We start from the raw sequence: 10,401 nt of genomic DNA, 5'->3' as shown, positions 1-10,401 counted from the left end.
TTTTGGCGATTAGACAAAAATATAAATTATATTTGATGCAACTTTAGTTACATTTCCATGACTTTTCCAAAACTTCAGGGCCTGGAATTAGCATTTTGAATTTCCATGACTTTCCCAGGTTTTTAATGACCGTAAGAACCCTGAATATCAGATATTTAATTCACAATATTGTGGTATCCATAGAAATTGGAAAAAGGTGGCGATGAACTTTATTACTAACCAAAAAAAGAAAAAGGCACTAGCTTAGAAAAACAATCGTACCATGAGTGTTTAATTTGAAGTGAACACTGATGGTAAAAAAGTAATGCCTTTACTCTGTATACAGAAATTGATTGTTTTATTGCCTGACAATTAATGTCATAGGATCATGTTAAACTGACCTCTGATCTGCTCGTTTCTTTTTCATATTACCTTCTTGCATAAAACAATGCCATCTATATATTGAACGCACCTGTCCTTGGAAGGCATCAATAATGAACTGTAGGGCCTGAGGCTGGACGCACTCGATACACTTCTGCACCACATGGTTGCCATTCTGGTCCTTGACACACTTCAACACGTGGCCATCCAGCTCGCGGACAATGTCGCTCTGAAGAGGGGAAGTTAGGGGAAGGAGGGAAAAATGTTAACAAATGTCCCCATGTAGGCGTATTATAACAAAATAAATAGTTAGCAAGAACTTTGTTTAAAAAAAAAAAAGTATCATCTCACTTACAATTACCTGCTGGTCAGAGGAAATGGACTCCAGGGCTTTCTGAATAACTCTGCAGCCGTACATCTGCAAAGCCAGGGGAAGGACGTGTCCACGGATACGTGTTGCCAAAGCCAGCTTCTGGTCTGCACTCCCAAACTGCACCACATAAAACAAAGTATTTAGCACACACACACATACTCAAGAAAGTCTCTCTGGTCTTGTATCTGTTCAGATAGAGATCGACTTTAAAAACAGTCCTTACCTCAAAGAACTTTTGTATGACATAGTTCCCAAACACATCAGTCATCAGCTGGTATGCTGCTTGCAGAATCTCTCCGAAAACCATCTGCCTCTCAGCTGGAGTGGCTCTCTCTAGCTTCTGTTGGATAAATCTAGACAGATGAGAGGAAAAGATGTTTGTCAGATTTTGGTGCAGACACAATGCAAGGTAAAAGAGTTCAAATGCCTTTTTCAGCCAAAGAGCTGAAATATCTTATCCACCTGGATCCATGCTGGTCCTGAGAGAACTCCACCATGTGTCCCGGCAAGTCACGGAGTTGAAGGTTGGGGAAGCGGTTATTCCTGAAGTCTTCCAGTAGGCGACTGCGTCCGGACGGCATGACATCAGAGCGACTGTAGCGGGGCCGAGACGGAGGGAACAGCTGGCTGCTGGAATTGAAGAGACTGGACGTCCCGCCGGCACTCCGGTACTTGGCCTCAGCTCCAGGCGCTGCAGAGATGTAGCGGCCGCTGCCATTCGTCAGGCCACCTAGGGTAACAGGATGAGCGGATACTGTAGTGGTGACAGCAGTTGACCATGATTGTTATTCATTTTAGAACAGTGTACACATTGGTCAAAAGAAACATTTAAAAGAATGAATATTGAGATAAAGTCAAATTAAATAATGTAAAACATTAGATAATGATTGAATAAAAGGCATACCTAGGTGAAGGCTGGAAGAGGATCCATGAGAGGAGGGCAGAGAGGGTGGAGGAGTGAGTGGAGAGTGACCTGGGGTGAGGCCAATGGGGCTGGGCGAAGAGGAGTAACCCAGGCTGTTGTAAAAGGGCTGGCCGATGGGAGTTAAGTTGCTGTTACCGCGTTTGTAAAGGTCAGCACTTGCCAGCAGGGAGTCCCGGCGAGATACACTGCTACTAGTAGAGCTTGATACTGCAAAGAAACAGAAACAGTGTGAGAAAGCAGACTCCTAAAAGTAAAGTGTATCCTTGTCTAGCTTGTGGCAAAGTTACTGACCAGAGGAGCCGAAGCCTCCGAGAGCAGAGCCCAGGCCGACGCCGAGCGAGCCGCCGGTGTTGCTGAAACCCAGGGAGGAGTTCTGTTGCTGCGCAGCTGAGGTGTGTGAGAAGAGGGAGCTGCTCTGAGAAGTGTTGGGGACCGATCCAGAGCCGTAGAAGGAGCTGGAGGGCAGCCCGCCGCTGGGTGGGGGGGCCTGCTGCTGCTGCTGCTGCTGTTGCTGCTGCTGCTGCTGCTGCTGCTGCTGTTGTTGCTGCTGCTGCTGCTGCTGCTGCTGCTGCTGCTGCTGCTGAGGCATGGAGCGGTACAGCCCGTTGCCTGGAGGACCAGACATGTTGTTACCGGAGTTAGAAGCTGACACCGCAGCTGCTGGTGGACGGAGAGAGGAGAGTGTGAGGGGCACAAGGAGAGCTGAGGGCAGAATGACCCCGGGTGGTACTCATTGAGTAAGAGCAGGGAGGGAGGAGTAGATAGACATATTGAAAAGGATGACAGGTGGACTAGTACTCACCAGCTTGTGCTGCTGCTGCAGGGTTGAGGAGGAGAGGAGTCTGGACTAAACGAACGGGACCACCTAGGCCAGCTCGACCTGGGCCCATCACAAGGGCCCCATTCTGGTCATAATAGGCTGCAGGGGCCAACACCTGGTATCCTGAGATGAAGAACATGAAAAGGTTGTTACTACAAATGAAACAACTTTAATAAGTCACTAAAGAACACAATACCAAAAACATATAGAAATACAAAACATAGTTAAAAGAAAATTCAAATGACTACATCTAGTAGGGAAGTTAAATGTATATGGCTGTATTGTATGTGGAAGTAGTGGTGTACTTACCAGACATACCTGCGTACGCCAACGCAGGGTTTGCGGCAGCTGCTGCGGCGAGAGACTCCTGCTGACTCTGCTGTCCCTGCCCCGGAGTGAGGGGCCGCTGGTTGTTTCCCTGCCGCATCACCTGGGAGGAGACGGGGAGGACATTGTCACAACTACAGCTTCCCCAAAGGCACTCGCAGAGTTTAACCATATTTAGCTTTTTATGGTAAAGTTGAGCTAATCTGCATCATCAGGACTGTGTGGCTTTGGTTCTAGCAGTTCTGAATGACAAATGCCTAGCAACATAAACAAACAACCCCCAAACTGGCATCAAATTGTGATTCAAATCTTCCTCAATTCTGATTGGTGCACAGAGGAATGCGGCCATTTTTTTCCAATAGCGGCAAAACCACTTTTAACACAAGGACAGGAAGATAAATACAGACAGTTGTTACTCATTTGAACTGTATATTGACATGAACTGCACTTGAATTTATAATCTAAGATCATATATGATTTTAAGTCTTAAGCTGAACAGCATATGATCAATATGTAATTTAAAGAAACCCACACCCAGAAATCTGTCTAATGAAGAGGGCAGCCATCTTGAAGTTAGTTAAACAGTGGCAGTGTTTTTGTTTGTTCCAACTATAATATACTTTCACATGTGCAGCTCGGTTGTCATGACCTTTATAGTCCATCTGTACATGGCCATGTTCTTGAATGTGAAGTTAACTAATCCGTGCTTGACGTATTGAGCGCATTTCAAAGTCATGACATAAACCAAACTTGCATAAATCTGCGCCAACTAGCTTTGAGTGGTGTTTAGGAGATAGCTTAATCTGGGTGCAACTCGTCATTCAGGTGCTTTTTAGGGCCACCTTTGCAAAACAACCCTCTGATCAAATGCACTTCTTACCTGCTGTTGGCCTGGCCCTTGTCCCTGATTGGATGCTTGCTGATTAGCTGAGTGATTGGCATTTGAGGCAGCCTGCTGCTGGAAAAGGTTGGCCGGGTACACGCCCCAGGGAACACCATAGTACTGTGGAGGGACCACTGTGGGGCCTGAAGGAAATGGTGATGTTACATACAGATCAACTGAACTCAACCAGAACAGAAGTGCATGTCAAAGACAAAAGCCTTAACAAGAGCTCAAAAAAGGCTGAAATTGTTTTTGTATGATCACCTGCAAGCGAGGCGGCTGCTGCCAGACCAGCGGCTGTGTAGGGGTCGGTTCCAGGGGGGCCAGCATTAATGATGTAAGGGTTTGGCACAAACGCTGGAGCAAGGCCAGCTGCGTATTATGAGGAACAGTAATGATTTTATATTTCCATATCAAATGAATATGCATTATTGAAAACAGATCTCTAGAGACAGAAAAGTAGTTGAACGATATTACACAGCACACTGTGGAAGATGCACAGTCCCACTTACCCAGATGCTGCTGCTGGGCTGCAGCCAGGGCATATTGCTGCTGCTGAGCTGCACTGAGCTGCTGCACCGTGAGGGTATTTGATCTCTGGAACAACTGGACCAAATAAAATAAGAAAACAAGAAAAAGGATCAAATTCTGTTGAATGATCTTACAATCATCTCTCTTTAAGGATGCGTTGTGAGATTCAACCAACCTGCTGCTGGGAGTTGTAGTCAAACATTCCTACTGGAGTTCCTGAGGAGTCCACCTGAATCTGGTTCCCGGCGTAGTCGAACTGGAGGGACTCCACTCCGGCCTGCTGCTCCATGCCTCCCATGTTCTGGGGTTCCTGGTTCTGGAAGTCCTCAGGTCCTTTGTTCTGTGCGGGGTTGTGATGTTGGAGGACATGTTGGTGGTGCTGTGCCATCATCTCCATACCCGGCTGACTGGGACCCATTCTCTCCACAGCCTCAGTGGGGGAAGCTTGGCGGCTTCCAGGGGTCAGACTGAAACCAAAGAAGCACAAATAGCAAATTAGAAGGAAACTTTTCCTTAGGAAGAAGGTCTATTATAGTTGTTAAGACGATTAGCTTTTATATTTAAATTAACTCGCCTATTTGGACCATTTTATTATGTTTAGGCTTGAAATGGAAGGATAATCTAAAACAAGAGCTTCAGATGAGGATTCAAAAACGAATTCAAATCTCAATCACATTGGATCGCCATTTGAGTTATGATTGAAGAACAAACATACTTGAAATCTTTGCAGTCTCTGTCCATGCCGTTTAGTAGACCTCTTCCGTTTGCTTTAGCGGGATCATTCTCATCTCCCACCTTCTCTGGGCTCTTGTCCTCTTCAAAGGGGGATACTTTCTCTTGTACATCAATCTTCTCTCTCCCATCTTGATCAACATCTGCTCCACCCTATATTCATAAAAAAAAAGAAAAGAAATAAAGGTTAAGACTATTTGCCTTCCACGGCAATAACTTTTAATGAGTAGGAGATGGCCCCATTTTGAAACAAAAAGCTAAACTTACATAGCCTCCATTCCTGTAGCGACCGTCCATCTTGTCCCCAGGAGAAGAGCTCAGGACGTACTCCACCATGCTCACCCCCAAGCCTCCGCCTTCTGAGCGAGGTGAAAGCACAGAATTGGCATCACCATTCCCATGGAAACTCTGGCCTGGTCGCCGCTGCACCATGATTGGCTGAGACACTGAATGATCTGAATGAAAAGCTGTGATCAGACATCGTAATAGTCGTGTACATAAACCAAGCTGGGTAAACAACACAGTCATAGTCATGCAACAGTGAAAGTCAATAGGTGATCAGAGGTGCTATTTTCAGCCATGAAATTTGTCTTAAAATGAATTCTTGATCTTGAAATGATAGCTACTTGAGAATACAATAAAGACATAGGAGCCACTCACGTGATGTTCCCCATGCATTGTCCCTCCACTCCTCTCCAAGAAGCATCCCTTTCCTTCCATCCTTGGCCAGCTCATCAGAATCCCAGAGCTTTTTTGCTGGCAGATGCTACAAATAAATTGTAGAAATTTGAGATGAGTAAGTAAGATGTCTTATGCCGTGTAATATGTCAACCATAGTTTATTTAAAATCTGATGTTTAGGGATAAACATTTTCCCATTACTAATACTCAATGAAAAAACTCCCTTCAAACTTATATACAGTTATTGCGGCTGCAGAGATCATGAAGAAAAACATCCTGCAATACACTGAAGGGCCCTGTCCAACCCAATCTGATTTGTGTAAAGGCAGCAACATACAAATGTCTTATTGTTAACTTCCAAGCCAAGAAAAAGAGAGTGGTGCATACAGATTCCTACTTTGATATAAAGCTGTACTGCAGGGTTTTGTCAAAACCGTGTAACAGGGGCGCTGCGCCCTCATAGCAAAATGTCAATTTCCCCCGTAAAATGTTAAAGTGATGCCAGAAAACAATATCTCGGTTTGTCAAAAACTATGTAATTACTCAAAAAAAAACCTGTGTCAAAAAGACTGCCAGGAGGCCTTGACAGTTTTGTTTTTACGGAACTCCGAATAAATAGGGGATGGATTTCCAGTCGGTCGGCGGACGAGTGGCAGGCAGAAGGCCTACACTTAAACTGTGATTTCGGAATAAGATTGTTTCTTTTACTGTCCTTTTTTTCTGTAGAGGAAGTAACAAAACCATAACTCAGGATTCACTTGTTGTTTGAGGAGCAATATATGACTCCGCAGCTTTAAGACATGAAGAATCTATTATTTTCCAGTTTGCTGTAATGCATTATTTTCACCCGAAAGTGGGCGGGCCCGTAATTTTGGCTGGAACTGACGTTAGCCCCCTCATACTATATTTTTCTATAAAAAACCCCAGTACTGTAATTGAAAATAGACAGACGTTAGGAGGAAAACCTCTTACCTCTCCCATGCCCCTCGACTCCAAAGCAAGAGCCTGGAAGTCGTAGTTCATTTCATCTGCAGCACGGACCTGAGACAAAAGAAGAAAACATGGACTGTAACCAAAAAGCTTTAAGCACTAAATAAGAGGAGACCAAAAAGATATGTTCTGATCACTAAGTAGCAATTGGTATTTGTTCAATTTTACCCTGAAGAAAAATTAGGTTCTGTGAAAAAACTAAATAACCAGAATATTTCAAGAGGCCGCTCAGCCAACAAAAGCTTGTTCAATACTGAGGATTTCAACAAGGTGCTTTATAACAAATAGGCCACAATACATCCACATTTCCTTTGAAATGTGTAATTCTAAATGTGTAAGCCTAATTAGCTTTCCATAAGTTATCCTAATCACCAGAGTACAGATCCAGGAGGATTTTCATAAACTGAATGAGCCATTGTTCATTTTTCTGCACTCAGGCTGATGATGCTGGAACTAATTTGGATGTTTAAATGTCAAGATAACAATCATAGCACTAGAACACTAAAAGGACTTAACAAAACAGAAGAGCTAGGCCCAATTTATTTTCCCTCCGGACCATCCTGATTCTGTTACACATGATTAACAGGGTCATATTTTAAGGCAAAAAACTGATGTAATGCAACATTAACCCAGACAGACACAGCTGTAAAAACAGAAAACAGGTTACACCGAAACATTGTTCAACAGGCACTTATTAATGCATACAATGGACCTGACATGGGTTTATCTCTCGGCCCCATGACATGCGTCTCAATAATTGGAAGGTTGGCCCGAAATAAGTGTTAGAATAGATTCAAATTGTAAAGAGAGATCTTTTTCTTTTAAATCACAAAAACATATCAAACCTTAACCTTCTTACTAGCTTATTGGTTGGGTTTTGGTTGGATAGAGCTAGTGAAATAATTCCAGTCTAGTCCATCCTAATAAACATACTTTAAATAAAAAAACAAAACATTAACTTATTTTTAATTTTCAGCATTGTCTTTTTATAGCCTAAACTCATGTTGGTTAAGTGAGGTGGATGTGACGCTACATGTACCAGTAAGAAGATCAAAGTCAAATGCAGGAAGTGAAGTTTGTGCAACAAAGAAAGAAATCTCAAAACTGTTTAGATGCCAAAACACTGCACAGCTGTTCAATTCTGGTAGACAGGGTATTAGAAGTTAGACTGGTTATCATAGCGACAGTCACTCTGCAGCTGTGCTAACAGTGGACAAAGCTCTGGTCTGACTAGATTTGCCTTCTGCAAATGAGAAGGTTGCATTTTTTTAACAACCAATGCTGTTGCTGCCCTAACACGCCTGGGTCTTGTGGTGGCCCCGTGACGGACTGGTGATCTGTCCAGGGTTGACGGCACCTCTCAACCAAAGTGTGCAGGGAGAAACTAATACTCAGTCCTTTTTGTTAAGACGCCTCGATTCTTTTTATTTGGCTGGTAGTGGTAGTATTCAGAGTGTTCTAAAGAGAAAACCTACTGGACCGACAGTCCTTTCCTCTTGATGTATTATTGCCTGAATATGTCTGGGTCGTACCTAATATAAATTCAAATTAATGAATGAATAAGGCACCAACTCTACTGTAGTAAATATTTCCATTTTATTTTTTGTCAAATACAACTGACTGTTTTAGTCAATAGAACCTCCCAGTTGTCAACAATGTTCTTTAACCAACAAACCCTTCTTTTTTTTTGGCATGTAGAAGTCCTTTATATTTAATGAAAGTAGAACAACTCCTTGGCATATCGGAGACAAATTCTGCACCCTAAAGCATTACCCTCTACCAACAAAACCTGTGATTTTAGATCAAGAGATCCAATTTCAATAAAACAATATTGATGGTTATTGATGAATGTCTGGCATGTGGTGTAAAACATAATGGATAAACAGAGCATGTGACCTGAATTTAATCAAATAATGTAACACTAAGTGCAAATGCTTTACCTGATCAACATGATTAGCATCACCAGTTGGCCAGCGATGCTTGCTGGGTGTGCAACCTCCAAGCTGCTCCCCGGGCTGCCTCTGAAAGAAGTATCCAACGGTGGCGTCATCCTGAGACCGTCCACTCAGTGGAGGCTGCGGGGTACCCGGGGTAGGGTGAACAACCCTTTCCATTCCCTGTAAATGTGGGACTACAGCAGCTTGTCCAGCTACTCCAACGTGAACTCTGACACCTACGGACTCAGGAGCGCCATTTGCATGCAGCATCCCACCTCTTGTCTCCTGCCAGGCCACGTCATTCATACCTAGGATGCTGCATGGAACGCTCATTCCACGGTAAAGCCTACACAAAACAAAGAAGATAGACAAACAAATGTTATGTTGACATGGGTATTCAGACTCGTTTCATCCCCCTTTTGTGGTTTTCTGCATAGTAATAACATCATTACTTTTAATAGACTTTAAGTCTGACACAAGTAAGTCAGTAATATGGTTTAAGTACCTTCTTTTTATTTATATAAAGTCAATGTAGCACCAATTTCAAGTTGACAGTTTACCATATACAGTGAGGCTTTAAGGAAATAAAATGCTGCAAGTAAAACATGTGGGCGTTATTGCTGAATTTATTGTGAGGAAAAGTACACCTTTATAAAAGATTAAAGGGAAAGTTTTCACCCAAAAGATTACTACACGTATAACAGGTAGGCTACCACTTATTTTCTTCGCCGGAAAATGACAAATTCCCGAGATGCTAACTTCGTGCTACGACTATAACAATAGTTTATGTTGCACAAGACTTCAAAATGTAGTTGACGGATAAAACTGGGCATTTACATAAAATGGGAAGTCTAATTTCGACGGTTTAATCATTCACGAATGGGTAAGGCAAGAACAAAACAGATAACTGACGAGCATGTTGATGCATGAATGCTAGCTAGCGTTGTCTTTAGGCTAGTGTTAGCTGGTGATCATGGCAAACGAAACGCTACCGTTAATGTTACTAGTGATGCAAAAACACTCGATGTTATCGCATAACATTGCGTATTGTTTTCCCACTACAAGAACCATCGGTAATGTTTTACTAGCTGCACTGATATATCCAACATTACTAGTCGATGTGACAAACCGATGTGCAAGCCTTCAATCAAGCTAACGATGTTAACCTAGCCTGCTAGCCCGTTGCTAACAAGCAAGCTAGCCTAGCCGCTTTGACTTATTATTTACGTTACTTATATTTCCAAATGTTTAATAGCTAGCAATTCCTTGATTTGTTGCATAGCATTGTATGTTTGTTACAGTGCACGTCTTCGTCGGTACTAGCTGATATCGCTTTTGTTTATTGTTCTCAAGTGATACTTCACAGGAGCATTAGCAGCCAGCTAAAAAGCTAACGCTAGCGGGGCCTGCTGTTTATTATTGGTTTGGCGATCAAAGTTACATTTGTGAATTCACGATTGTCTTACAGTAGCGTGTGGGCTCACCTGTTCGATGGAAAACCCGTAAATGTTCCTTGGATTGTAATAAAGCGTTGGTTGAATGCAGACACGCCAAATAAACCCAAATAGCTCGGAGCTAGCACACGCTTATTGCCAAGTTGTGAGCTAAAACATGAAGCAAACACTGAGTGGCTAAACAACATGGCCCCCCTTCAAGTTCCAAACAGAGGGGCCTTAACCGCTAAACAAAAGGGGAAATACTCACAGCACGGCAGTCGAGTTTAAAATAGTCGCTTTGCACAGCTTTTGCCCTGAACACATAAAGAGGAGATACTCACGCGTTGTCTTGTCGAGAGAGGGTCTCTGCTTGTAGCACGCCGTCAACCCAATTATATATTGTTTTG

General features: G+C 43.1%; 1 protein-coding gene across 1 annotated transcript in view; it reads right to left on the bottom strand.

The window, feature by feature from the left end:
- The window catches only part of pum2 (pumilio RNA-binding family member 2), a 13,464-nt gene extending 3,260 nt beyond the window's left edge, over nucleotides 1–10,204 (bottom strand). The window contains exons 1-18 of the mRNA XM_010773245.1: nucleotides 10,043–10,204; nucleotides 8,562–8,904; nucleotides 6,604–6,672; nucleotides 5,612–5,717; nucleotides 5,219–5,406; nucleotides 4,935–5,104; nucleotides 4,395–4,686; nucleotides 4,201–4,294; nucleotides 3,953–4,060; nucleotides 3,686–3,831; nucleotides 2,788–2,908; nucleotides 2,461–2,601; nucleotides 1,950–2,318; nucleotides 1,638–1,865; nucleotides 1,196–1,487; nucleotides 957–1,086; nucleotides 722–850; nucleotides 452–589 (exon numbers count right to left, since the gene is read on the bottom strand). Coding sequence (XP_010771547.1) covers nucleotides 452–589; nucleotides 722–850; nucleotides 957–1,086; nucleotides 1,196–1,487; nucleotides 1,638–1,865; nucleotides 1,950–2,318; nucleotides 2,461–2,601; nucleotides 2,788–2,908; nucleotides 3,686–3,831; nucleotides 3,953–4,060; nucleotides 4,201–4,294; nucleotides 4,395–4,686; nucleotides 4,935–5,104; nucleotides 5,219–5,406; nucleotides 5,612–5,717; nucleotides 6,604–6,672; nucleotides 8,562–8,904; nucleotides 10,043–10,200 — 3,222 coding nt within the window. The 5' untranslated portion in view covers nucleotides 10,201–10,204. The remainder of the gene's footprint in view (nucleotides 1–451; nucleotides 590–721; nucleotides 851–956; nucleotides 1,087–1,195; nucleotides 1,488–1,637; nucleotides 1,866–1,949; nucleotides 2,319–2,460; nucleotides 2,602–2,787; nucleotides 2,909–3,685; nucleotides 3,832–3,952; nucleotides 4,061–4,200; nucleotides 4,295–4,394; nucleotides 4,687–4,934; nucleotides 5,105–5,218; nucleotides 5,407–5,611; nucleotides 5,718–6,603; nucleotides 6,673–8,561; nucleotides 8,905–10,042) is intronic.
- Between the last annotated feature and the right edge of the window lie 197 nt (nucleotides 10,205–10,401).

Source organism: Notothenia coriiceps, unplaced genomic scaffold (genome assembly GCF_000735185.1).
Source record: "Notothenia coriiceps isolate Sejong01 unplaced genomic scaffold, NC01 NC01_scaffold00012197, whole genome shotgun sequence".
Taxonomy (NCBI): Eukaryota; Metazoa; Chordata; class Actinopteri; order Perciformes; family Nototheniidae; genus Notothenia; species Notothenia coriiceps.
This window is presented reverse-complemented; position numbering and strand designations above follow the sequence as displayed.